The sequence below is a fragment of the Periophthalmus magnuspinnatus genome, chromosome 13 (assembly GCF_009829125.3).
Source record: "Periophthalmus magnuspinnatus isolate fPerMag1 chromosome 13, fPerMag1.2.pri, whole genome shotgun sequence".
Classification (NCBI taxonomy): domain Eukaryota; kingdom Metazoa; phylum Chordata; class Actinopteri; order Gobiiformes; family Gobiidae; genus Periophthalmus; species Periophthalmus magnuspinnatus.
In genome coordinates this window covers 6,870,867-6,898,608 of record NC_047138.1, presented here as the reverse complement: position 1 = coordinate 6,898,608, position 27,742 = coordinate 6,870,867, and the positions used below count along the sequence as shown (strand labels likewise).

Below are 27,742 nucleotides of genomic sequence, written 5' to 3'. Positions count from 1 at the left end.
GTATAGACCTAGACCTGTCACAAAAACACATTTTGAAGTGCGATATATTGCTGAAGTAAATATAGATGATAAACGATAATACTGAAACCAAACCGTAAACTAGAATTATCCCCCAAAAAAAGATTCTAAATGTACAATATATAAAAATAACATGAGCTAAAATAGCAGAATGCAACACTTAAGTAATTAGTTTGTATCTAAAATGAGTCATAGAAGTTATTTATTCAACCTTCTTCAGCTCAAATCTCATCATATCGCAGAAAAATAACCAAACATTTCCCACTACAGCAAAGAAAGAGTATCCACGATAAATACTGCCCCTAAAACATATTGCTCCATCTATCATGCATTGAACAATAAATCACTATAGTAATTATCGTGGCCTTCAGCTAAGGTCCTGACCAAGCCTATAGATCAGGAGATGGTACCCACTTTTTTGTAGTTACTTTGACTTCCTGTAAACATAATCTGACAAAGATGCAGTGACGCATTTATCTTTTATTTTATCTTTACCATGGAAGAATTGTCGTGCTGGAGACTCATATATTATTCCATTCAATTCAATTTATTTTTGTAAAGCCCAAAATCACAACAGGGCCTCTTAGGGCTGAACATCGAACTGATTTAACCAATAGAAAGTTAGAAAATGAAACAGAAAACAGACAAACAGATTCATCAACAGAAAACAAGCAAATGGATAACTGTCTCAGAACATCCCCTGTCCTTCGACCCTCCTTCTCAGCAAGGAAAAACTAAAAAAAAAACCAGTGGGAAAATGAGAAACCTTGAGGAGAACCACACTGAAGGAGAGATGCAAATGTGTCCAGGACTAATTTGCATCCATTTGCAGATAGAAATTAAGTAATAGATAGATATTAAGTAAACAAACTGAGCTTTTGGTTTACCTGTTTGCCAGCCTTACAGTAACTTGTTGCTATTTGGGCCATGTCAAACCAGTGACACATCTGACACACTGATATTAGTTCAGCCACTCATGTACTAAATACCAAATGAAACAGGGGCAAACTAGACACATACAGACATCACTCTTTCTACTGTTAAGAGGTTTTACTGGACTGCTGTAAACACATCACTGCAATCATTTCATTTAACAAAACTATAGCACTAAACCTTTACTCTTTTTCAGCTAAATGTATAGGCTACGCACGACCTTGCCCTTAAACCACTTAAACCCATCACAGACCTGTTATGTGACACAAACATCATGGAATTAGGATGGGTTTGAATAGTGTGTAGGTAAAAAAGTAGCTTACAGATAAATCATTTAGACTTTTAATTGTCCACAGACCACAGGAGCTATAGCTATAATAAAAAAATGGATTTGTGGCAAGTAGGCGTGCAGGTTATGTGGCCCTAGATTCAGGTGATGCTATTAATAGAATCACAGTGAACTTTTATTCGTGATTAGAATGACCTTCAAGTAATGAAATAATACAATAATATGAAAAATGTGCTTTATTCTTCTTCTGTGTGCTGAAGTTATACACTGCAGTTTCTAAAAATAGCATATTTCAATTATAACAGGGTTTGTGGAGAAAAGGCAAAGAGGATGTGTCTCGGGTAAAACGAAATCAGCAAATACTGATCGAGTTAATGTGCTCCAAAAGGATAAGTGATGCCTTTAGACGCGTCATGAGCAGCTCGTTGTGCTACAGGATCCCGGACAGGGCACATGGGCACGGGCACATGGGCACACAGACACATGGGCACGGGCACATAGTTTGAGAGCAGTGTGGCACATGACAGCGCTGCAGGCTGGATGTTTAAACCGCTCTGACCGCGGCACATTCCTGCAGATCTACCTGTTCGCATGTCGTGAGCGTGCATGCAGCGGGAGTCCTCTTACCTTTGCCTCTTGTCTCCTTGGACATAGTGGCTCCGCTGTGGGTCTATCTCTGGGCTCACTTAGAAAAGCCGTCACGTTTTTCAGCGCAGCTCTGTTGTGTCGAGCATTAAATTAAAAAAAAGACAGTCTTCATGTGGGTCCCTCTCTCCCGCCCCCTGCACCTTGTCGTCTCCCGGACTGAAGCCTCTGCTGCGGGATGGACCTGGATAGACCTGGATAGACCTGGATAGACCTGGAGGATACGGGAGCTGCTGCAACGACGCGTCCGTCTCCTCTTCTGCCTCGGGAAGATGAAACGAGACAAATCTAAATATGCTGATGTTTCATTGACCTGCTCCAAACCTCACAGAGCAGAGTACCTGCCGTGCCGCAGACATAGTTGTCTCTGCGCAGACTTGGCTCACATGGCATGCCCAGCCCACCCACCTCTGCCTCTTTCCTGCGTCCGTCGCGATTATCAGCCAGAGTTTTAACAAACGAGACTCCTCTGCAGCGCCACTGCCTCCAGCGGTGCGCCCGGGAGCCTTTGCAGAGACAGGCAAAAGTTGACCGTAATGACATTGTAAATACGTGATGATATTGTGCAGTGTGTTTATAAGACCAAGGCATCGTATTTAAACCACTTTAGAATAGCAGGGTACAGGATACAGACTGCCCTGGCTGACCTGTGCCTGGCAATGGGGAAGCAGCAGGTGTCACCTTGGTCATCCAGCAGAAACACTACAGTCAACCTTCACATTACACATTATACATTATTATGTCCTGCCTGCTCTGCTTATGCAATAGAACAAGAAGCTTTCATGTTAAAAGGAGACTATTATTTATAATGTCCAAGCGTATATTCACATAAACCTGTCTCCTAAAATGTCTCCTTAATAAGACTGCTTAAAGTAACAAAACAAAACAAAACAAAAACAATACTACTGACAAACTGCAGACTATGTTATGGTTCTCACACCCCATTAGAGAAAAAGAACATTAAAAAGCAACAGGTTCACTGATAGGAGTGACTTCTATTCTCAAATATACTTGAACATAACAGTGGCAAAACAGTCTATTTTCAGTTTTAACAAAATAAGCTTCAACGTTTTGTCACACTACAATAAGGCCATAAATGAATGTGACCATTGTTCTGCTGCCTAAGGTTTTATGAGAACCATTACGCAGTCACAAACTTGGCATCAACAGGCTCAATATAGCACCTAAAGTGAGGATTTGTTTTTGTTATGTGTCTGACGAAATGATCCTGCTTGTGGGTGCAAAAGCTCAACAACTTGAGTCAGTGATAACAAACAAAGCTCCATATTAATAGCACATTTAAAAATATAATGAGCGTTAACAAATACACTTCAGCCTACTCAGTGGTGTTACATAAGGTGTGATATTTGGCTGGCATAGTATCCAAATATAAAAACACATTTCTACTGTTAACTGTCTGTGGAAAGACAGTTGGTTTTGTAAATACTGGTCAGTTAAATCTGGTGAAATAAGCTGTATTTTACATGAGAAAACCATTTAAAACTATAATTAAAGACTATATGTTGTGTGGTGTTTGTGAGCATGCTGTAGACTTAAAACTGTTAATTGTCTGTAACTATAAGTGACACTACTGTACTGCTGTTCTGCCCCAGCATGCATAGACTAGATTGGCGCAATACTGGTTGGATAGTGGAAAAACCTTGTCATCAATTTAACAAAAGAACAAAATATAGCAAAGCACTCTAAAACAGGAAATGAACACATCTGTTTTTGCCCACCCCAGCCTTATCCGTAGCCTCAATCCTGCAAATCACATCGCAATATCCCCCCCGCTTTGTGTACTCTCATTTAATTGTCCGAGAAAAAAAAAAATCTGTTTTAGTGTGAGAGCCTGCACGTATCCAGCCACCCACACAATCCCCGCCTGTGTAAAAATAAGGGATGTTGAGTCAAAGTGAGCTAATTCATGCAGTCAGTATACGTCCCCTGTCAGAGCATGGTCCCCAGAGACAACCACAGCTACTGGGCTTTCTCCACTACTCTGCTGCTTTCATCTGATAATCAAGAAACATTATGTTGGCAGAACTGGCCCATCAGTATGGCGCCAAGGCATTCATGGTCAATTGGTAACTGTTTTTTCTTTTCACATTTCTCTCGTACTCCCAGTGAGTACAGATTATGTGAAATGAGGTGGCGATAACATCTTTTAAGCATTCTTCACAAGTTGAGATAAACAATCCATTAAATATGTTATGATTTTAGCCACGCTTATAATGTAGAAACAGATGCTACTCATTTATTTTCAAATTCCAACATTAAAATGGAGTTATGGTTTTAGCTACTCCTATTTAATGCAGGGACAGATGCTAGTAATTTCTTTTCAAATACCATGAAAATGGAAGCAGAGTAATCCCCAGAAATATTTATACAAAGTGGAAAGGGAATGCAATAATCTTATAATCCTCAATAATGTTTTAATGGACCCTCACAGCTCACAAAACATAACTCATCACCATTAAATCAAAGGTACAGGTAGAGACAGACACCTGATGTGACTAATGCGTCTTGTGTCAGATTGACTTCAAATTAGCAAAACAAAAATTAAATACTGACATAAGTGCATACAACATATACATACATACAAAACTAATACTGTAGAAAAATAAAAGTGTCTTTAAAAAACCCTGAATCAAAAATCAAAAGTTAATGTTATTATTATTATGTTATTTCCTGGACTGGTGGGGCAGGTGATTGGACAGGCTGAAGGAACTCTGATGTGAAGACAGCCTCGGCGTACTCCTCCACGACATCCTGGAACTCAGCCGCCACTTCGGTTACCGCCTCCGCCAACAACTCCTCTGCCAGACTGAGGAACAAGATGCATGATCAGACTAACTGACAAGCTAGTTTTACAAGGACAGAGGGTTAAACTTACACCGGGGAAAGATTCATGTTTAGTGGAAATCCATCAATTAGACCATTATCATGCAAGAACACAGTCGATTGTGACAGAGCTGTCAGACAGATTTATCCCTGGGGGTAAAATATCATGGCAATCCATCTATTATGCTGATTTTTATATTAGAATAATCTTTTTTTCATCACATGTGACTACAGTGAACCAGTTGTACAGTGTTTTTTTTTTTTTTACACTGGATGCCCTACCTGCTCCATCCAGCCACATTCCTGTGACTGGAATGAACAACCAGGGACAGAAACTGCTCCTATTGCTTCATCTATTAGACAGAAAATTAAATTCTGTGCAGAACAGATGACTAGGATGACAGATTTTTTTTTTTTTCAATTTCAAATGTCTAAATGACGCAAACATGCTTGGACAGCAGTAGCCAGTTCTGACCAGTTTTTCCACGTAGCTGTCAACTTACTGTACATGTAAAATTATACATTTTTGATTAACTTGGTCTCCAGTGTTTTTTGCACTATGGTGAAGTTCAAAACCCTCTGAATTGTGCATTGCAGTAACTTAAGAATTCCCTTAGTTATGCAAATCAAATGCAGTGGGCGAGCCAGATGAACAACAGCGAAAACCAGGGAGAGAAATTATACAAACCATAAACTCAGTATGGCACCTCTGGGAGTGTTGTAATGAGTTGGTAATTGCAGTGTCTCTGAAAGGACGTTAGCGTATTGATATTGGATTGTTGCAGCTAGCATGACAGCAATCCAATAAAAGCAAAATTTTATGTTGATTAAATAAAGTATAAGAGTGGCTTAGGAAATGCAATTGTGTTTATATTCTGTAATTACCTGTCAGCGATGGCCCAAGGAGTGACACCCCTAGTGCTCCCGTGACCCACTGCACTCCGGTAAGCCTCGTAGTCTTCCCGATATTGCCGTATGTTTCTCAGTGTGTGTCCTGGCACAGAAAGAATAGCACCTCTGCCTCTTTGCACTGCGGCTGGGAACATAGCACTTCTCCTGACCTGGGACCCCTCATCCTCTGGTGACCTGGCCTCTATGAAGGCTCTGAATCAAAAAAAAGAAAAATGCACATAGAGAAACAGGTCTTTTCATCATATGGATCAACTTTATCCTCCCTGCTTGAATTGTCTGTTCAGGACAGAAGCTGGGGAGATGAAACAAATTCATTTATTGAGAAGACAAGAATGGAGTGTAGTGCTGTGATGGTGCAGAGACACTTGCAGTGCTCAATACAAAACCTAGGACGATGAATTTAGGAGAGGTGTCAGAGTGCACGCAGTGAGAAGGGGCTCAGCTGGGCATTGCCACGGTCTGGTTTTATAATCCTCTCTGTTTGGACAAATCAGCCTGCCCGGGCGACGCCACTCTCAGGGCTATATTTAGTGTCGCTGCAGTTTCCCAAAGCAAAGTGCCGCTCCATTGTGCTTCTGGGCCTCAACTGAACTTCCCTCTGTTTTGATTGTAAAGGCTACACAGCACGGGGCTGCCATAAATTTGAAAGTGCCAGCACAGGCGACTGCTGCTGTGAGTGCAAAATAGGTCAATTTACAGTCGAGTGGCCATCTGAGGACGAATGTGTCCAGGAGCACAATACAGCCCAGCGCAAATTCTATTTAGATATTTTATGTGTTTCAGTGGTCCCCCTTTTGAGCTTTATCAGAGCAGATGTCTTACGTGCAAATACCAACCAGCAGATAGTTTTATGTAAAATACCCTACCTTATTCTAATACAAGCTTAATACTGACACACAGTGTGTTGCTTGATACGGCACATTGTTTCATGATCAGCTTAATATACCGGAGACTGAGATGCAGTATAGCTTATGTGGAAAATAAATGTAAAGAAAGTTGCAAACTGTGAAAGCCCAAAATCTTCCTTGTTTTGGTCAGTAAGATGGTGAATTAACTCTAATCCAAAATGTATGGATATTAGACCAAAACATAAAAGACATAAAATATTTACAATATAGCTGAGCTGAACTTCATCTACCATCTCAGAACTCATCTATTCATCAATTTATCTGACCTGCTGTGAGAGCTGCGATGGGTCAGTAAACAATCAAAAGGCTCATCTCCTCACCATGGAGACATACATCTTATCTGCTGCTTTGTCCATCTTTGGAAAGATGGTAATTTATTAGGTAATTTAAGAGGTAATTTATTACCACAAACACAGCCAGGCGTCACAGTAATCACTTATACTTTATGCATGCCATTTTATGAGGATACAATGCCTTTACCATGTATTTATTCTGAGGTAATAAGCATCTGATAATGTGTGCCTTAAAAATAATACAATGAGACACAGAAGCAATTCTATCCAAATTGTTGTGTTTGCTTCCAGAAAGCAGCATCCAAGTCTCTCAAAGCTGGCATACTTTTCTTTTGCATAATTGTTATATGTTTTTCTTTATTGGCTTGTGTTGTTGCTGCATCCGGTGTGTTTGCGTGTATGATGAGATGGTCATTATAAACAAGCAGTCAGCACATGTGAGGAGACGCCACATGCTGCTGCAGCTGAAATAACATTCTTTTATTCCAGGCCTCTGTGCTCTGCTGCCATGAATAAAACAGCACACATCCACATCTTTCCAGTGACAAAAGCTCTTCAATCATCTGAGCAATGCTGGATTGATTGTACAGGTGCATACTGATCTATTAGCATGGGAGAAGGTACATTTTAGTGCCTTCATTTAAAAGAAATTTTAATGCATGTGTTATATATATGTATATACACGCACACACACACACACCAACAACAACACTGTATACATGAAAACTAAAGGTTTCAACTATTTTACAGGCAAAACACTTTTTTATTTAATAGAGCCTGTAGGCCCACATACAGTTTTGAATAAGTATAATTTATTAATTAGACAAATTGTTATTGTCTTTCACAGCAATGACATCTCTGCTGCTCAGTGCCAATCCATTCAGACATGTTTCACCCATGACCAAATTTTCTCACAAACAGAAAACAAAACTCTGTAATATGATTCTGTCAGCCTCAGTGTGGAGGAACAATAGCTCCACCCTTGCTCTGTACTGAACAAAAGATGGTGAGTGACAGGCTAATGATGTTCATTCAGTACGGCATGAAGTGACTCCGTGTGCAAAAAATAAATAAATAAATGAATTTTTTTTTTGTAACCATAAGTTACAAAGCAAACCATATCATACAAAAGATCAAATCACTAACTTGGGATTTTAGATTTTAGCTTGAAAACATCTATAACATCAAGTGACAATATCATTTAGCAATTCAATATTGCTTATGTTTTAATTAAACGAGAGGGATTACTTCAGTTTGACTTACACTAATAATTATTTGAAATTATGTAGTACTTTTTCGTAAGCATGCAATAAAACACAGGTATTAATATCAGTTACATATACTTCTACTGTATCTACATTACATCAGCAACTCTGTCTTTTATCAACCACCTCCAGTTCTTTTATTTTACTCTGTAAATTCTCATTAGCTGATTCAGTGGAGCAGCTGTATAAAGTTGTAATAGTTATAGAGGGAGCTGTCACCATCTGAACCAGTTCTGCCCCAGGTTTAGTACTCTCAGTGTGGCCTATGTGATGAATACAACCCCAGATGATGGAGCATGCTATGTTAAAAAATACTGGTGCATGAAATGGTACACAAACAAAATAGACAATGCGGTTATTCAGTGTGCTTTCCCTGTTTATATGTTGAAAGACAAGGAAATAATAAAATATGAGCCGAATAAGTGTATGTAGTACATACCCTGTCTCCAAAGGTTTCGCTAAGATTATATCGGTAATGGGCCCCTGCGTCAGCTCTGGCTGTGTGAGTCTAATTGGTTGAGGAGAAGATGGTGTTGAGCCAGGGCTTTTGTCTAAAAGATCAAAGAGTATGAAAGAGTGGACAGAAGAGTGGTGGCAATAATGTGACGAGTCAACTAACATTAGAGCATTATTATATTAGAAATGACAGCCATATGATTACCATTTTAACTATTGTGTATAATCTGTTACCTGGGTCTTTTGGTTTGTCCCAGTTAAGAGGATCTGAATATATAATAGATGTAACTCGCCTCCTCACTTCTTCCTGGTCCCTCTGCTCAAACACATCAAAATATATAAAACATCAACAGAGATCAAAACAATGACTGGCTTCTTTGTCAGAAACTCATAACAGATGCTATAAATAAATCAGAGCTGAGCATGGCCTCTCTTGGTCACTGTGACCTTTCAGTGGTGGGTGCTTCAGATGGGAGCCTCACCTGGATTTCCTCCATTCGAACGAGCATATTCTCCAGGGTGCTGGTTTGCATCCTCCGCTGGGCCCTGCCCTCTAACTGTCCATCTGTCTGCAGTGCCCACGCTGCGCGAGCTGTGTCTTCTAGCAGGTCCTCCAGGAGAGCTTCACTCAGTTGATCTGCACTTTCTGCAGACTGAAAAACAAAAATGTATATTTACAACCACAAATCAAAATAAGTCTTGTTCTGTAAATGCAACTTCATTGATTGGAAAGTCAGCTACACAATCTTACCCCATGTGCAACATGTTCATTTAGTCTGTTGTTTAGTGAGAGAACAGTTCTGCTACTAGAATCTCCAAATTGCTAACAAACAAAAGCAAACATTTACATCCTTCAAAGTTTTCATAAAAATGTTATGAAATGTAATGAAAACAATCTCAAACCTGTGCTTGGTCTAGAAGGTGTTGTACATTTTCAGTGGCCTTCTGTTCTCCCTCAGCCCACCGAGTTGGCGAGATCACTTTAGACCTTTCAACCAAAGAACACCCACAATGCAACTGTGTCACAGATTGTCTTATACATCATATACAAAGATAGAAACATTATGCTTACAAAACATATATCAATTAATATTATATTTTGAGATAATAGTCAAGTTAACCATTGTTGTAGAGCTTATAAATGATCAAAGTAGGTCTTATATATTGACCAATTTCAAATGGTTGATATATTCTACATGAATAATAATGAGGAACAAATATCTTTCATTAATAGGCTAAAACATAATTAGGTTACCTTAACAACTGGAGGCGCTGTGTTTCTTCTTCACTGAGCTGCTGGAGCTTTTTGAGTCTCTGCATTGTCATTTTATCCAGCCACACTCTCCTGCACCAGCAACAGTTAACTGAATACATCTAACCTTCCCAATACACTCAATTATTATGATTGAAATATGAGTAAAAAGATAATGCTCCTTTCAAAAGTGACCTATCAAAGAACATTTCCTTTTCTATTTACATTTGGAAAAAGAATTTCATATTAGTAAAATTCATAATTTAGGTATAGAACTGAGCTGTATACCTCATTGCCTCTTCTTGGGCCTGCTGCTTCTTTTCTAAGTTTAAAGATGGCTCTGCTTTGAACCTGCTCCTGGCTGTGGATGGGTGACTCTTTTCAGGAGAAAAAAGACAACGAGGCTCTGGTCTTGTTTTAGGTTGATGGGATCTGAATAAAATATATAAAAGGGCAAAAGTATAATGAATGTGTGTTGTAAATTGTGTAGTTATACAAGAACCACAAATAGGAAAGATTAAACAGTGTCAGAGTTTAATCAACTTGAACAAAGACAAAAGACTCACTGCCGTCGAGGAGGAGAGTGAGGTGATGTAGGTATCCAGGGCACAGCCTGCTCTTTCGTGGGGAGCTGATTCTCTCTGAGACGAGATGAAACTGTAGGCTGAAGGAAATTTGTATTGTGCACCTGATTATACTAGGAAAAAAATACATGTTTCTTTATTTATGTATGAATTATAAGATAATAAAAAATTAGAATCATTTCTTGGATTAGCTCCTACTTTATTGTAGGTTGTCTTCCTGGAATGTCCTTCTGCTTTGTTCTCTTGCTCCCTCTGCTGGGCAAGTTTTTCCACACCAACTCGTAACAGGTCTCCCCTGTGTGTCAGAACTTGTGACACAGCTTTGGGTTTTCTTGGGGCCTTTTTCTTACCTGCCGGTATGAACAAAATTTTACTTTTTATTTATTTGCAATGAATCATACATATTAAATTCATATAAAAATACAGAGCTGGATGTGGGGTGACTAGAGGCAAAAGCATTAAGAACTACAGTGACTGAGTCCCAAATGATTGCATAGCCTAATATACATGACTGTGCACTTGGGACAAAGTCATTGGTCTGTGGAGACACAAGGCAAACGTTAATAAATGTGTTTATGTCATCTCTTCCACAGGGACCTTCCCAGTTCAATAAGAACCTGCAGGAGTCAAGTGACGAAAACAGCAGGGGGCATACATGCTGCTCTTGTTATATCATTTGTTTGTCAGGCTTTATGATCTTCAGCATAAATGAAGCATAAAAGACATTTTCTAACAGTAGGAGTCAAATAATTTTCTTTTTACCCTTTACATTTTTTACTGCTTTTACAGGTTTAGAGGAGGTCTGGTGAATAAAAGCATTGGCTCCTCTGGATGTCTTGATTGATGTGCTGTGGTGAGTCTCCCTGGGTGGAGGGCATGCTTGCACTTGCATCTTTCTGAGCAAATGTTGTTTACATAGAGCTGAATCTAACATCTAACAAAGACAAAAGTATGACAATAGAAAAACATAATTCTTGTTAAAATTACATGCTCAACATGTGTTCATAATACAGATATGATTAATAAAACACTGAGAGTCTCACCTCTAACATTTGCAGAATGCCATGGGCAGACTGAGGCACAGCTGATCCTTCATTCAGCTCAGCTTTAGTAGAGCACAAACACAATTGGCGAATAAGATGGCCTAAATCTTTAAAATTAGGTAGATTTGTACAGTGAGTTGTGTTTGAAAGGTGTTGGATGAAAACATGCAGAGCTCGGAGAGCACCACGATGAGCTGCTGCAAGTCTCTTCAGCGATGTTGACTGAATGAAATGATGGCAAATGCATTAACAGCACATAGTACTGATTACTAATAAATAAATGACTGATTTGTAAACATACCTTTGTGCTTTGATAATGTCCCTTTTCTAAATTTTCTTGTACTTCTTTTACCTATTTACAAAGATGTATGTCATAAGTCCATTAAATAAGATCAAGGCTCTATGTAATAATCTGATACCTGATGTTGAAGAGCATAGATAATACTTGTAGAACGGGCAGCTTGCTTCTGTTTGCGAATATCCAGCTTGCTTTGCTCATCTGGCTCCAGTGGTTCCCCCACTTTCTGCTCTATTCACAATATGCGAAGGAAATATGTGTTTGAAGTTTTAAGACATATTACAACATTTGCTTAAATGTAATAACATACTATTATGAAAAGGCCTGGACAGTTACCTCGACTGGCAAGCTCCACAGCTTTCTGGATACAAATTTGAAGTTCATGTTGCAGCCTGAGTATCTCGTGGACTAAATGATTGCGTTCTGGTAAACCATGTTGTTTGGTTGGCCCTTGAGTTGTAGGGGACTTATGGGATGAGTGCCCTACCAATCTGCCTCTAGGTTTTGTTTCTTTCGGACTAGAGGCCATTAATTTAATCTTACTTGGTGTAGTTCCAAGCTCCTGAAAGGAGAGAAGGACCAGAACAACTCATGTAATAAGAATATTGCATTAAAATTAACCCATCAAATCATACCTGCAACAGTTCTACATCACTTGTTTCTAGGAGCGAGGACTTTTGCATGTGCTTAGGGGAAGATCTGTTCAGTGAATCAAGGCGCCTTCGTCTCAAGTCCCTTTTGGCCAGTTTTACCGCTGCATTCAGCTGCTCCTCAGACAAAACTGTGAAGCTGATGGAGCTTTTACTGCTATCTTCAAATGTGTGCTCTTCAGGCAAAGGCATCAGCTTCTCAATCACAATTGAAGCTGGTAGATCAACACGAGTGGCACGATTGCTAGTACATGCAGGGATTGCTTCATTGAATAATAACTGAAAGGCAAAACATCATACAGATTTTTTCCTGTAGATGCTCATAAATTGTGTTTACTTTACTTCATGGTATTTCTAACGTGATGATATTACACCATTTGATACTAGCAGCTATATTTACCAGTAACGTTTGCTTGTGCAATACATCACATTCAGTGTCAGTGCGCATGGCCTGGTTACATTCATTGTATTCGTTTTATCGCTTACCTTTGATCCTGTCTTTGATGGTGATAAGTCTCTGGAGTCATTAACATTACGATTTGTGTTAACAACAACCCAACCCTTCTGCTGACTTGCCACAGGACTACCGTGGAAGTATTCCGCCGTCATGATTGCAAAAACATTTGAGAATAATAGCCAGTATTATTTCATTTTCCGCGTTGACATCATGGAAACTGTTTGGCGTTAGCGAGAAACTCTTGTTTGTAGCTGAGAGTTAATAATAAGTTAATAAGGGTGACTTTCTCATAAACTCGTAAAACTTTATCTTGGAAATTGTACCGGTACCGCCAACCAACGTATAGAAGCAACTCAAGTATAAATAAAATAGCTGTTATAAAATGATTATCTTTTTACTTTTCTGTCCGATGCTTATAATTTGAAACGCCGCCATGACAACAACAATTCGCCCCAGGCGGAAGTAGATTTCTTTCACTACGGTTCCGCGAACAGATCAAAATTAGTTGAAAAACTATTCTTCATTTATATATAATTTGCATCTTTGTAAAGGCAAACTGTATCAAGAGCATATCTATTATTATGTCAGCACAATTTTATATAAATCGTAACTACAATAATGTCAAATGAATATAATAAATTAAATCTGGGAAGACGGTCCCTTTAAGAGCCGTTGACCAAAGCGGATACAGCGGAGTCAGCCTTTACTCACGCTCCCTATGGAAGCCCGTTTCCGCCATGAAAAAAAAAATAAAAGCCCCACAGAAAGTCGAAATTACGAGTTTTAAACTCGAAATTACGAGTTTTAAACTCGTAATTATGAGTTTAAAACTCGTAATTACGAGTTTAAAACTCGTAATTATGAGTTTAAAACTCGTAATTATGAGTTTAAAACTCGTAATTATGAGTTTAAAACTCGTAATTACGAGTTTTAAACTCGTAATTATGAGTTTTAAAACTCGTAATTATGAGTTTAAAACTCGTAATTATGAGTTTAAAACTCGTAATTTCGAGTTTAAAACTCGTAATTTTGAGTTTAAAACTCGTAATTATGAGTTTAAAACTCGTAATTTCGAGTTTAAAACTCGTAATTTCGAGTTTAAAACTCGTAATTTCGAGTTTAAAACTCGTAATTTCGAGTTTAAAACTCGTAATTACGACTTTTAAAACTACTAATTATGAGTTTAAAACTCGTAATTACGAGTTTCTGCGTATATAAATAGGAATCCCATTCTAAGTATTTACAAAATGACTTCCGAGTTGGCAGAGAAGTACTTTAGAGACGGCTTTACAACTAACGAAATACTACGTTTACTTGAACATTCACATGGAATAACAGTGAGCAAACGCACCCTTGAACGCATTTTAAGCAAGAGGGGTCTATGGCGCAGAAAAAATAAAACGAATGTGGCTGAAGTGGCAGCTTTTATTGAGCAACAACTGGAGACATCTGGTCAGTACCATGGTTATCGATGGATGCACCAAAAATGCTGGGTAAACAATATTGTGACAGACAGAGAAACTGTCCGTATTTTACTTCGTTTATTGAACAGTGAAGGTGTTGATCTGCGGTCAAGAAACAGACTACGAAGACGGATATACCACAGCCGGGGCTCAAATTTTGTCTGGCATATAGATGGCTATGACAAACTCAAGCCATTTGGAATAGCGATCAGTGGGTGTATAGATGGTTTCTCTAGGAAGATCATTTGGCTTGAAGCCTATAAAACAAACAATGACCCAAAAATTATTGCTGGGTACTTCATGGATGCTGTAATCACTGCAAATGGCTGTCCTGCAAGAGTGAGGCTTGATTTGGGAACAGAAAATGGACATATTGCAGAGCTTCAGCACTTTTTGCATTACTCTGGAAATCACGCAGAAACAACCCCAGGTCCAGTAACCTTTGGTCCTAGCACGGGAAATCAGCGAATTGAACGATGGTGGCTCACCCTGCGAAGTGAGTGTGTTCAGTACTGGATGGAGCTGTTTGACAAACTTAAAGAAGATGGACATTTTTTGGACAACTTTCTGGATAAATCCTTGATCCAGTTCTGTTTCATGAAAACAATACAGGTAGGCTCTTTTCACTTTTTACACCTTCTGACATAAATATTTTAAAATTGGTCTACTTTAGTCCTGATGTAGACCTGATTTTAAATTGAATTAAATTAATTAATTAAATGAATTGCAAAAGGGTTGGACCCCACTGAGTTAGGGTAATGACCAATGTACTAAACATGCAATGATTACTTCTGTTTGTATTCTAGGAAGAACTTAATGAGGTCGTTTTGACTTGGAACAACCATCGCATCCGTGCAGTAAACAATGCAAGATCACCTTATGGAAGGCCTTCCATATTGTATGCTGTTCCACAACTATATGGTGGTCAAAATTATTTACATCCCATAACTATGGACAAGGTCTCACTCTGCCTTGAGGAGTGCAGCTTCAGAGATTTTCCTTGTGACGAAGATGTGTTTAATATCTGTGTGGACTTGATGTCTGAGCATAATTTGTCTTTTTCAATTGATGTGTATCAAACTATTGACCTATACATTCGTTTACGAGAGCTCATCAATGATGAGTTGCAACAGCAATGAACAAACATATAATTGATCATCAAAAACAGATTAATAATAAATAAACAGTGGCCAGAATAGTGCTCAAGGTCCACTGACTTGTTCAAGACGCCAGAAACTTTACTGGAGCTAAATTTATTCATTTATAAAAGTACGTAGGTGATAAACACAACAGTCCTCTTGTCTCTTCTGCCCTGTACACTCACTTGCAATGTGTGCACTGGCTACAAACTCACCACGACCTCCGTGAGTCATTCTGGACGAGCGGCACCTGTCCAGGTCTGATAAGGCGCGTAACAAGTCCACCATCTAGTGGTCACATTATGTCATGTTCCTGTTACACAAGACATCTTCAACTGAGTGCGTATTAACTCTACAATCACTGAAAGACAGGCCTTCGTTCAACTCTAGTCTCCATGTCAAAATTTGTCCAACATGGACTAATAGTATATATAAAGTATAAAAAGCAGCTTTGATTGGTATGCAAAACGTGATGCAAGGTATTGGAGTTGGATGATGAGCGCTCGTTCCAGTGCGCTACTTGCCCAGAGGCCTGGACAGGTGCCGCTCGTGTCCAGAATGACTCGCGGAGGTCATGCTGAGCTTGTAGCCAGTGGGCACATTGCCAGAATATGATTGTACAGAGCAGAGGAGACAAGAGGACTGTTGTGTTTATCACCTACGTATTTTTTATAAACAAATAGCTCTGAATTAAGCTCCAGTAAAGTTTCTGGCGTGTTGAACAAGTCAGTGGGCCGTGAGCGTAATTCTGACCCATGTTTTGTGCCATGAGCGCTGTACCGACCACTTGTGAGCGCTTGTCTTCCGTGGTCTCAGCGGAGCGCTAGTTTGGTCACAAGCCCCCCCTCGTGCACGTGGAAGGCAAAGACAATTTAATCAATAAAAATGAACCAGAAATAATACTTCAAACACAAACTATGTTTTATTTATGCTATCAAACATTCCATCTTCCAGAAAATAATTGTTCACATAAACAGAACCATTTCTGCTCTATATAAACAAACCAGTTGTTTCATACTTTAGCAAACACCAACTTCTGCCTCAACAGATAGATGAACAGTATCTTAACATTTTCAGATACTACTATGGCAAATAATAGTTTCAATTTAAGTGCAATATGTAAAATGTTGCAATAACAGTTCTAACAAGAATATTTAAAATAGTTGTATATGTAACATTGTGCCAATAACTACGCACATGAACCTTTTTGTTGATTTAGGATGAAAATCACACAATATCCATCACCCAAATATTGCTCTCCAGTATTTTGTTCATTTCATGCCGAAAATCTGGGTAACTCTCATAAGTAACTGGCAACTCCAAGTAACAACCACAAGTGTGAGCAACAGGTCTTCTCTGAAGGCCATTAATCATTGTGAATGAGACAGTGATGTCTTTTCCTGTAAATACATCAGACCCTGTGCAAAACCTAAGAAACCTGGAAAGATGAGGCATGTCACACTCTCGAAGATATGTGTTGACATACTTAACCATCTGTTTTTCAGAAGCATTTTGATTTGTTGGATAAGTGAGCGATTGCATAATTTTGCGTGATGTTGGCTGCAGTGCATCATAAGCTGCTGCTATACCCTTCAGCTCTGACTTCATCTCCACAAGCACAGTACTCCACTGCTCAATGACAAATGCAGGCTCCTGAATAAGTTTCTTGTGAGCAAGCTCTCTTATGATTTGCTCAATGTTGTTTGATGTTGGATGTCTGCGACAATTATGGAGATCTAGAACTTCTAATAACTCATTTTCATCAATACTTTCAAAATCTGAAAAGCAAGTTTGAAACATGACTCGCTCCGAGTGTGATACATACTTGAGAAAACTATCTAAAAGATCACTCTCCACATCTCCAAGAATAGCTTGCTCAAGAATAACAGGAGCAAGTTTTATTGGAAGTTGTTTTTCTTGTTTCCAGCCAAAAGCAATGATTCGACCTACACTTTCCCATTCCTCCTTTCCAAAGTCGTGTCGCAAGTATGGCACTTTGAAGTCACTTCCCATGGTGCACTGTTCATAAAAGTCTTGCCAGAACTCTGACAGCACATCCCTTACTACACCTCCATCATCTAAAGCCTTTTCAAGATTTCCATCAGGAAGAATTACTTTAAAGCGGACATTTTTCTTGTTCATCATCTCATCGTTACTGAACACTTGAATGAGCTCTTGAAGAATCTGGCCTCGATGAACCACAATGATGGTTTTGTTATTTTCAGGCATATTCAAAAAAATAGGCAACTCTTCCTCAATTAGTGGCAAGGTATCCTCAAGATTGGGGGCTTCCATTTCTAAGTGGTCCACAGAACGTACAGTCACAATACCGCTTTCATCCAAATCATTCAAATTAAGTGTGCTTTCTTGTCCTTCTAAATGAATGTCTAAACTCGAATTGCTTTCTAAAGGTTCAGTGTTGTAAAAAGTTGCAATATGAATAACATCCAAATTGTTTAGGCTCAAAACTGTAGAACTGCTTGATGCCTCATGTGGTACAACAGAGTGGCTGACCATATTGTCAGATTCAGCATTGCTCTCCTCAGGGTTTCCTTCTGTTACAATTTGTCTCTTTTTCGTTTTTAAGTAAAATCGCAAAACTGGCAACTTTGTCATCTCATACATTTCCTCAACTGTTATATGTTCAGGTAAAGGGGTTTCCTGAAAGTCAGTTAAATCCACTTCAAAATCACAGCTTTTGCCATGCACATTTTCTCCTCCAGGAAAAAACAACTCCAATGCTTTTTCAATTAGGTTAATGTTTGTACTCTTTTTAGGCACACTTTCCTTCCTTGTACCTCCACCATTTTTAGTGCGCATATGCACATATGTATTGTCTTTTTTTCTAAAATTTAACCACCCAAGCTCAACTTTTCTGTCACTCTTTCTTCTGATACTAGTTTTCCCATGTTCTTTTTGCACTCCTACTTTACCGTTTTGATTCTTGCTAAACTTTAATTTAAGTCTTTCAAAGAGTTTTGACTTTCGACTTGGTTCTTCTTGTCGTCTACAGTGTCCAAATACAGCTATTCGATCACCGTATGATGGTAGATAGTCCTTCAGTTCCTCATCACTCATCAGCTTTATTACAGTGGGATCAATCTATAAACAAAAAAAAAACCCAAATGTGTCATTATTATTACTGGTCTGTATGGAGTCATAATACTAAAAGCAGTTTACTACCTTGTCTTGTTCCATTCGTTGTATAGCCTCTTCATCCACATGCCTGGATCTCAAATATTCTGCCAGCTCATCCATCTTCACATTTTTTCTGCTGTAATGAGGATAATAACATGTTCAATTAAAATGGTATCTATATAGTGTAAATGACTTTAAGATGTTTTGCAATTATTGAAAATATTAATATAATTGGCAACATTTTTATATAAAAAACAAATGCTTATTGTAAAACAAGGCATAAATAGGACAATAAGGAATTTATTGATATACATGATTGTTAGTTTGCACTATATGTAATGATTGTTAAATTACAACAATAAATATAACAATTCAAGGTAATTGTGAATTCATGTAAAGGTCATAATTAATACAATAACTTGAAGGTAATTCTAAATTTAAAATAAAATCTAATAAATGTTATAAGAATAAAGGTAAAGGTAATGTGACAACTTTAAGATCTAATTGTGTACTGTAAGGTAGGTTCACTTAGGGAAAAGTTTCAACAAAATTTGTAAACCATCAGTTTGAGAATCCCGTCTATTGCGAAAAGGTGTATTTACGAAAAAGACCATTTTGATTTAGCCCAGTAATGCGTTGCTGGGGTATCGTAGGTTTGCTGTAGTATAACATAGCTATGGTAACGTGGAATAATAGCGGTTCACTTTCAATACAGAATTGCATAAATACCAGCAAGACAACCAAACAAAAACGTTATTAACCGCAAAAAGATAAACTACTGAGTTCACATGACTTACCTGGGAAAATCGATGAAAACACTGTAAAACGTAACTGATATCTATAGCAAACAAATCGTGTGCGCCTTTCCCCGGAAACATATCATCTGTAAGGTTCCTACCCATATAAATATAGAACAATGACCCCATGTGGACGAGCTACAGCGTTACGAGTCACTAACGCACATATATACAAACACCGATGTGGATGTGAACAAAACAGTCAACAGTAAACAGTAAAGCGTGTTTCATTTATCTAACTTCAATTCAAAGCTAGTAAACCTATAGAGCTCTCAAATTAATCTACACTTCGTACTACATAGTACATTCCATTTTGGGAAAATTACCCTATATTTTATAAAGTACTTCATGAAACATAACTACTATAAATTGTCTTAAAAACTTTCTACTTGCCTTTACAATCCAGTTACGTTGTATGTGGATCTGGTTCAGAGAAGTTAGTTGGAACATCCCATGTGCATGTGCATGATGGATGGTGACGCTTGGGGGAATAATGAGGAGATTAAAAACTCGTAATTTCGAGTTTAAAAGTCGTAATTACGAGTTTTAAACTCGAAATTACGAGTTTTAAACTCGAAATTACGAGTTTTAAACTCGAAATTACGAGTTTTAAACTCGAAATTACGAGTTTTAAACTCGAAATTACGAGTTTTAAACTCGAAATTACGAGTTTTAAACTCATAATTACGACTTTTAAACTCGAAATTACGAGTTTTAAACTCATAATTACGAGTTTTAAACTCATAATTACGAGTTTTAAACTCATAATTACGAGTTTTAAACTCATAATTACGAGTTTAAAAGTCGTAATTACGAGTTTAAAACTCGTAATTTCGACTTTCTGTGGGGCTTTTTTTTTTTTTTTCATGGCGGAAACGGGCTTCCATACGCTCCTGACACTACCCACAGTATAAAAACATTTGGACTTCAGAGCATTAACTGTAGTTCGGAGGTTGAGGTATATAGCGTCTTTAAACAATGTCTAAGTACGAAGAAGTCAGCGTGCATGGCTATGAAGAGTTTTGTCAGGCAGTGGCTAACAGGAAAGGAAAAGATATCTTTGCATATTTCTCTGGTGATAAAGATGCAAGTGGGAATAGCTGGTGTCCAGACTGTGTAAAAGGTAAATGTGTAAATGTAAATGTGCTTCCAGAAATTTGCACTTTGCAATTGGTAATACTGTTTTAATGCACAATTTTTGCCTTCAGCTGAACCTGTTGTCAGAGGGGAAATGGGCCATCTTCCTGAGGATTCTGTTTTCATCTACTGTCAAGTCGGAGAAAGAGCTTAGTCAGTATATTTTCTTGCTGCCATTTTAGATATTTGTTTTGTTTCATTTCTATGTACTGGAGTGTACCCCATAGACTATATCTATATTATGTCTGCAATAAGTTAATAACAAATTGAATGTGTAAGCTTTGCTCTGGCTCTTATGCACTTATAATTGTCAAAGCTTTTATGTAATTTTCAGCTGGAAGGATCCAAACAATGACTTCAAGAAGACATTAAAGTTGACTGGGGTTCCAACACTTCTACGATATGGCACAGTAAGATTCATTTTATGCACTGTTTTTTTCTGTTAAATCAGACTATTTATACTTTTCACACAAATGTTACTACTTTTATTGTTTTAACTTGCAGTTTTTGTAGTGTTGTCATGATACTAAAATTTCAACCTCTTATCTTAATACTCAGGAAAATGCAATATACTCAATAACAATTTTGATACCATAGTTATAAAATCAGATATCCATTTTTTGACAACTGTGCTTTATTGTGCATTAGGCTTAATACACCTTTTTTGTCATGTTTACAGCCTCAAAAACTTGTGGAGGAGGAATGCTTCAAATCAGAACTAGTGCGGATGATGTTCACTGAAGACTGAAGTGCCTTATACGCCCAAAACGTTTTTTCTTTCTTTTTCTCTCCTTGGAAAATAGGAATAAAGATAACAATTGTGATTACATATTGTGTTTATTAAGTGTGTATGCATATATCACTCCTGTCTATGTAATTAACAACATAGATACACATACACTAAGTCAAATATTGCAGTTGGAAGGTGGAATTGGTAATCATTCTTTCTTAGCCTACTGTTTATTGTTATTATTTATTTATGTATCATTATTATTATTTATTTATGTAGTATTATTTTTTATTTATTTATTTATTATTTATTAGAGTTTATTAAATACTTTTCATTTCCCAGATTTAAACCCAGTTGTACTTCTCTACTTTGTACACTAGGTGGCAGACTCTTCCCGTAACTGCCACCTCGAAATGTTTTATTTATTTATTTATGAAATCAAATCAATTTCTCTCATAAATATAAAATCAAATATCACTTATAGACTGGTCATTAAAGTAAATTGTATCTTACAGTTTTACGCGTCAAGTTTAATTTTTGCTCATAAAGTAATTTCAAAGATCATTGGTCTAATCTATGGCGGTTAAAGCATTAGCATGTAGCCTCTGAAGTCAAACCAGCAGATGTCACGTTTTAAGAAGTGTTTGCACGTTGAGGCGCTGTTGCAGGCAGAACCATTTAAGCTGAGCACATTCCTGCACTGTGCTCATATCGAGGAGGAAGCACAGCGGCTCCACACGGCTCTACACCCCGCACTACACCCCGCACTAGGCACGGCACGGACCGGGGCGAGAGGAGATCTCTTCAGAGCGCTCAGCCGAGGTGGAGGTGGCGGCTAACAACCCACAGCACAGCGGGTATATGAGGAGCAATCTGGACTGCTGGCTGCCATGTCGGAGTTTCTGGTGAATCTACTCGGAGAGCGGCTCGTCAACAGCGAGAAAGCCGAGGTGGACGTGCAGTCTCTGGGCTGCAGGCTGTCCCTGGTCGGCTTGTTCTTTGGATGCAGCCTGAACGCCCCGTGCAAGCAGTTCAATGGCAGTCTATGCGAGTTTTACACCAGGTTTAAAAAGACCTCGGAACACAAGGACAAATTGGAAATCGTCTTTGTTTCATCTGATCAAGACCAGAAACATTGGCAAGACTTTTTACAAGAGATGCCATGGCCCGCGTTACCTTTCAAGGATAGACACAAAAAGGTAAGATGAGGAAGAGATGGTCCAGAAGTTGTCACTGGGGAACATGGGCGAGTAGAGTGTTTCATGACGAGATCACTTTATTATAACAATTTTATAATAGACAAGACAGACAAATGAGCAAACATAAGTTTAAATAAATGTACAAATTTGAACGATGCTTGTATGGAATGAATGAACAAAATACAATACTTAAGGCTGTTTAACATAATGCTGTTTTAAATAGGCCTTTAGTTCATATCTTTCATCTCTCATCACATGAATTACATATAAATCCCATAAATAGTGTTGCACACAGTGTAGGTGTGGTGTGCAGGCCACACCAGACTAATTAAGTTAGGGAAATAAAATGTACATTACACACAAGAGTCGTAACATTGAGCAAGATACGGGAAAAAGTAGACTATTATTGTGAAATGATTGTAAAACTGTTTTAGGAAGCTATCCCATTTTCAGTAATTTCCAGATTCACATTGTTGCAGAAATGAAGGCCTCCTATTGTCTTAATTTCATCTGCAGTCTAACGTGAATTAAATATTCTTGGCCTGCTAAGTCAAACAATGCTCACATTTGGTATAGAAATTGACACAATATGTGTATAAAATATAAATGTGTAAGCACTTTACAGTACAATTTATTTTATTTTTGTTTAACGTGTGCTATTTATTTCTTCCTCTGAGTGTACCCTATAAAACTGTAGATGCCAAGCCTCTATAAAAGTAAAACAAAACAATATAGGCAAGTGTAAACAAATAAATAAAATAAATCTTATGATAAGATAATCAAAAATATTATAACTGTTGTATTCAGTTAAACCACTTTTCAATACATTTTTGCAGTTTGGCTGGCTGTGCTGTCTTTAATTTAAATCCACAATCCAACAATGATTTCCATAATGAAGGCCAAGCGAGAGAGAAGAGGCACAAGTGAAAAATGACAGGGGAGCAGGGGGTGGTGTTGTCATGTGGGTGGAGCACATCCACATTGTGTTCATGTGGCATTATTGTGTGCAAAAGAACAGTGGCATTAACATAGCACTGCTTATGGGTTTCCTGTAGTGATTGTAGCTGTCCTGGCTTTATGGAAATATTGCAGTTGCACTTTATACTAAGGCCTGCTGTTTGGATTTGTTTCACACTGACGTCTATCCCAGTGATTGTTTAATTTAGCCTTGCCGTTTGTCTATAGTGTGTCCTATTGCATAAATACGGGTAGATAGTTGTAGCCCTATCATCTTTCCATCTGAATCTTCAGGGTTCACCCAAGCAGAGCTCATCCTGCAAATGAGGCAATTATTCCAAAATAATTTCTCCTCCTACAAATCTCCTACTGCACCACCTCCCCTGCTCAGACCTGTGTGGAGGCTGCTCACATTGTCATACTTAAGGGTTAACCATGTCTTCCTGTTGCAGGGAAATGTTTGTTTTTAATCAAGAATGGATAATGTCTTGATTACAGAGGGAAGACCAGTCCACAATATAAACCGTAGGCATTAATGTGCAGAGTCCCATATTTATCATTTCTTTCTATATATTTTGAGTGAGGTTAGTGGTGTGGCCCTGTATCTAAATTGTTTTGGAAACCACCTACTTTGTGTCCTGCAGTGCCTGTCATCGGGGGTCCTTGATAGCACAGTTGTAGCTGACCAGCTGTCTGTGTGTCTAGGCTGTCTTATACTGCCTTACATGGAGTTGTTGAAGGAGAAAGACCGTTCAATATAAATCAATGCAGCTCACTTCATTAAACGTAAACTTCAAAGATCATATTACACTCCTGTTCTTATTGTGCTCTTCTCTGTTGCACACCTTGACTTTTGCAGCCAACTTGCTCCCTTGACTCAGTGCCAGGAGCTGTGCGAGTGGCTGCAGTATGTCACTGACCTGCTGAAATGTCTAGTGTAGCCTGCTGTTACAACTGTTGCGCATTTGACTTTCAAGGCCAATCTGTGTGTATATTTGGTTGGTGGGGTAACAAAATGTGAAATATTTGAGGCCTAAGTGATGTGGAGCATGCAGGATAATTGAAGGATACATCGAGATTCACTGAGTTTAAATTACTTACTTGGTTTTGCTCAATCAGGCAACTGCAACTAAAGGAAACCAAACTCTTGTGTGGTGGTTGGAATCACCAGGCTAGTTGAAAAGCAGATTTTTTTTTTTTTTCAATAAGTCTTGAGTTTCTTAAAAAATAATTATTGAGCTTGCAGCAGTGAACCACTTATTTACCTATGTAGTCTATAGTAATTGATTGTGGTTATAGTTTAGTGTGGGTTACTGCAATGTCATGTTGCTTCGACTTTGTTTAACAAGGGCCTACTATATGAAGAATGTGGAGAGACACCTGCTCCACTGACACTGCTCAAGGCCAGAGGGCAGAAAAGCCAGGGATGACTTGGTCGGTGTTAAATCTCACCTTTTTTCTCTCTTTTTCTGGAACATGTTGTACATTATTGTTGGAAGTGACATTGCGAATCTCATCATTGATAAAGGATTTAAATGAATAAATTGTGAACATATCCTTTGTTGATTTTCAATGATGTAACCATTTAAAGAGCTGTACACAGTATCTGCATTTCTCCAAATGAGAATAACAGATTTATCCTTTACCCAACCAAGCTAATTCTCACATACTTGTGGGCCACATCTAAACCATTCCAGCTTTGAATGTTGCATGGTGTAGATTTATACCAGTTACGAAATATGCTGATGATGATGACAGGAAAATGGCTCCGTCTATTTCAGTGGAAAATGGCAGTTTTTCCAATCAGTGAAATAAATTCTGCATCGTCTCTCCTGTTTTATCCACTTCTGCCATATTCACTTAAGCATCGGAGCTAAAAGGGTAGTTCCTCTTCCTTTTCACAGACCGTTTATTTTGTCTTTCCTCCCCCCTGTCCCATCCTCCTCGTGGCTCTAATGGCCCTGCACCACCGCTCAGTAGCCCTAGCCAACATAATAACAGTAATGCCACCCCCAGGGCATCTCTCCATCCAAGGCTGTCCTCTTTCGTCCTCCCTTTGTTAACTCGCCTCAGCTGAATGTTGGTTGCTTTTGAGGTTGCAGTTTCCTATTCATCATCATCGTCATCACTGTTTACTCTGTTTCTAAATGAAATTGACATAAAGCACCAATTGTTTGTATCCTGCATGTCCTACTTGGGAGTTGTGCTACATGATAACACTGTTGATTTGATGTAAATTTATTCATGGAGTGATGGGTTTTGCATAGAGATTTTGATAAACCATTACTCACCATGTGATCAGCTTCCTGGATGACGCAAACATTCTTGTATGTGCATGTCTAAGCACTACCACCTACCTCACTGTCCTGGTTTCAGGTCAATAGAGCCACTGTCTCTGCATGCACCATGGCACCGCTCTCTGATATACTGTATTAGTAGCATTTCTATTTCGATCTAATGTCAGTGTTCCAATGTTTTGGTAACAAAATGGTAACATCTAGGCTATCTATCATTTATTTATTTCTCTTTTCTCATTTAATATACATTTATTTAATTTTGTGTACATTAAAAGAAATCAAAGTTAAATCATAAAATGTCATATAATACAGATTTTGGCTGCCTGTATTGACATTGCTGACCTTTGCAATTCAAATTAGTTAACACCAACTGGCTGTTGATCCTCTCTTAGACTTGACAGATGCTGCGTGCACAGTGCACTCTTAATCTCCAACTAAATAATGAGCAGCCTAAGTAAATATCATATGTCTAATAAGGATCAAATGGCAGCACAAGCGCCACGATTATAGACACAAAGCACGGTTTATTGACTTTTAACAGCTGCTTTTTTGTTACAATTTGGCATTTTATATAAAAAAATCTTGGCATATTTGTATGTTCTGTTTTTGTCTCCATTCAGCGCCACAGAATGGATCTAGTCCATGAGTTAAGGTCACCTCTGTTCAGGCTAATCTTGTGCACAAATAATAATGGAGCGCTTCTGGTTATGAGTCACTGCTATCCCTGGTTTTTCTATAATATTTAAACAGTCTGATGCAGGGCTCACTGTTCGTCTTGACAATAATTATTGACTTTAACTCTGGAATGAATGTTGGGAAACATGCATTCCCTGCCATTACTGTTACCAGAATAATATTCATTAAAATACACAAACATTTGAACAAACAAATGATTGTTTTTTTCATTGTTCATAAATATAGTTCACAAATCATTGCATTATGGCTTTTCTTTTGATTGTTAACTCCTAGGTCCTATAAAAGGTATTAAAAATATACAATTATTTGTTTATCTAGATCAGTGTATGATTTTATTTATTTACCCTAAGCTAAGATCATTGATTTTTAGACAACAACACATGGCGAGATCGAGTCGCGATTGTATTATTTCACATCGTCAGTTATCACAATGGGCTTTTTCATTGGCAAAACTAGATTCAGTCCTCTGTCAGTAAAAGCAGAGTTCAGAGAATAAGCTTTTTTATCTTTACTTTCTTGACACTGACATTTGGCACTGACTTAAACTTAAATCTGTTAATGTTTATGAACCTAATATTGAAAAAATCTTTTATTAGTTTTTATTCATATCGCCCAGTCCGCCATAGGTGGCTTAGCACATTGACACAAAATAGACGTTTGTCTTAGCTGCAATCATGAAAAGTGGTGATTATCTTAGAGGGGTGTGTAGCCTTGAATATAACCACACAGTAGTAGTAGCAATTACAGATATAGATTATACTTTATCCGCTAACTCCACAGTAGACCCTTTTCCAGTTGTCACTTCCCATTTAAAAGTTTTCCTTGCTACATCTTTGTTCTTTAATAAAATCTTGTGGTGCACATTCCTGGCATATCTTTGGTCATGTTGTTTCATTACAGCGTCTGCAAATGCTTGAGTACACCGTCTCACACACTTTTAGCAGAGGGGGGAATGGAGACCCCCTGCTGTGGCTTAGCTCTGTGCTGAGTTGGGAGCTAATCGCTGTTTTGATTATTCATCCAGTCGTCCTTTTACCCAATCTGTTTGCAAGCGGCGCCCAATCCCATGGCCATGTTGAATCAAAGGGTAAACCAGTTTAAGCCGTTTAAAGAGCGAGCAGAGGTCTCATCTTTTCACTGGGATGAGAGCAAAGCTGTCTGATGCTACAGTTCAAGCAATTAGAGACGCAGGGCCAGAGAGATTAACACAGATGGAGTTGTGAGTCGCGTGATGTGTGACAAAAAAAAAAAAACAACAGCTCTTTGGTCATCAGACAGGCAGTAAAGACACTAATGGATACTATCATAAGGAAAAGTGGACCTCAGATCTCAAGCTAACAAA

The 27,742-nt window shown here is 38.3% G+C and overlaps 5 protein-coding genes across 5 annotated transcripts in view; 2 read left to right on the top strand and 3 right to left on the bottom strand.

Moving 5' to 3' along the window:
• Positions 1-2,184, bottom strand: part of pitpnm3 (PITPNM family member 3) — a 61,894-nt gene extending 59,710 nt beyond the window's left edge. The window contains exon 1 of the mRNA XM_055226124.1: positions 1,868-2,184. Within this exon, the coding sequence (XP_055082099.1) occupies positions 1,868-1,892 (25 nt within the window). The 5' untranslated portion in view covers positions 1,893-2,184. The remainder of the gene's footprint in view (positions 1-1,867) is intronic.
• Positions 2,185-4,141: 1,957 nt separating this feature from the next.
• Positions 4,142-13,301, bottom strand: kiaa0753 (KIAA0753 ortholog). The gene is made up of 18 exons (XM_055226150.1): positions 12,877-13,301; positions 12,376-12,669; positions 12,077-12,302; positions 11,862-11,971; positions 11,744-11,794; positions 11,443-11,664; positions 11,162-11,333; positions 10,598-10,749; positions 10,382-10,512; positions 10,104-10,247; positions 9,819-9,908; positions 9,467-9,551; positions 9,315-9,386; positions 9,046-9,216; positions 8,798-8,879; positions 8,547-8,658; positions 5,615-5,833; positions 4,142-4,712 (listed from the first exon to the last, which is right to left on the bottom strand). Exons 1-18 carry the CDS (start codon positions 12,997-12,999, stop codon positions 4,565-4,567), a joined length of 2,604 nt encoding a protein of 867 aa, XP_055082125.1. The 5' UTR covers positions 13,000-13,301; the 3' UTR covers positions 4,142-4,564.
• Positions 13,302-16,506: 3,205 nt separating this feature from the next.
• LOC117380831 (uncharacterized) lies at positions 16,507-19,587 on the bottom strand. Its single transcript, XM_033977679.2, has 3 exons — positions 19,385-19,587; positions 18,633-18,723; positions 16,507-18,551 (listed from the first exon to the last, which is right to left on the bottom strand). The coding sequence occupies exons 2-3, from the start codon at positions 18,705-18,707 to the stop codon at positions 16,677-16,679; spliced, it is 1,950 nt and encodes a 649-aa protein (XP_033833570.1). The 5' UTR covers positions 18,708-18,723; positions 19,385-19,587; the 3' UTR covers positions 16,507-16,676.
• Positions 19,588-20,307: 720 nt separating this feature from the next.
• On the top strand, positions 20,308-21,281 carry txndc17 (thioredoxin domain containing 17). The gene is made up of 4 exons (XM_033977680.2): positions 20,308-20,507; positions 20,593-20,674; positions 20,856-20,931; positions 21,201-21,281. The coding sequence occupies exons 1-4, from the start codon at positions 20,363-20,365 to the stop codon at positions 21,267-21,269; spliced, it is 372 nt and encodes a 123-aa protein (XP_033833571.1). The 5' UTR covers positions 20,308-20,362; the 3' UTR covers positions 21,270-21,281.
• A 557-nt stretch (positions 21,282-21,838) lies between these two features.
• nxn (nucleoredoxin) overlaps positions 21,839-27,742 on the top strand; it is a 38,744-nt gene continuing 32,840 nt past the window's right edge. Inside the window, exon 1 of the mRNA XM_033976865.2 lies at positions 21,839-22,450. Within this exon, the coding sequence (XP_033832756.1) occupies positions 22,142-22,450 (309 nt within the window). The 5' untranslated portion in view covers positions 21,839-22,141. The remainder of the gene's footprint in view (positions 22,451-27,742) is intronic.

Coding starts and splice junctions, on each gene's coding strand:
- kiaa0753 (XM_055226150.1), bottom strand. CDS start 12,999: ATGACGGCGGAATACTTCCACGGTAGTCCTGTGGCAAGTCAGCAGAAG. Junction 11,665..11,743: donor GACATTATCAAAGCACAAAG/GTATGTTTACAA, acceptor CATTTCATTCAG/TCAACATCGCTGAAGAGACT. Junction 10,513..10,597: donor GGAAGACAACCTACAATAAA/GTAGGAGCTAAT, acceptor TTTTTTTCCTAG/TATAATCAGGTGCACAATAC.
- LOC117380831 (XM_033977679.2), bottom strand. CDS start 18,707: ATGGATGAGCTGGCAGAATATTTGAGATCCAGGCATGTGGATGAAGAG. Junction 18,552..18,632: donor AACGAATGGAACAAGACAAG/GTAGTAAACTGC, acceptor TTTTGTTTATAG/ATTGATCCCACTGTAATAAA.
- txndc17 (XM_033977680.2), top strand. CDS start 20,363: ATGTCTAAGTACGAAGAAGTCAGCGTGCATGGCTATGAAGAGTTTTGT. Junction 20,675..20,855: donor CAAGTCGGAGAAAGAGCTTA/GTCAGTATATTT, acceptor TGTAATTTTCAG/CTGGAAGGATCCAAACAATG. Junction 20,932..21,200: donor CACTTCTACGATATGGCACA/GTAAGATTCATT, acceptor TCATGTTTACAG/CCTCAAAAACTTGTGGAGGA.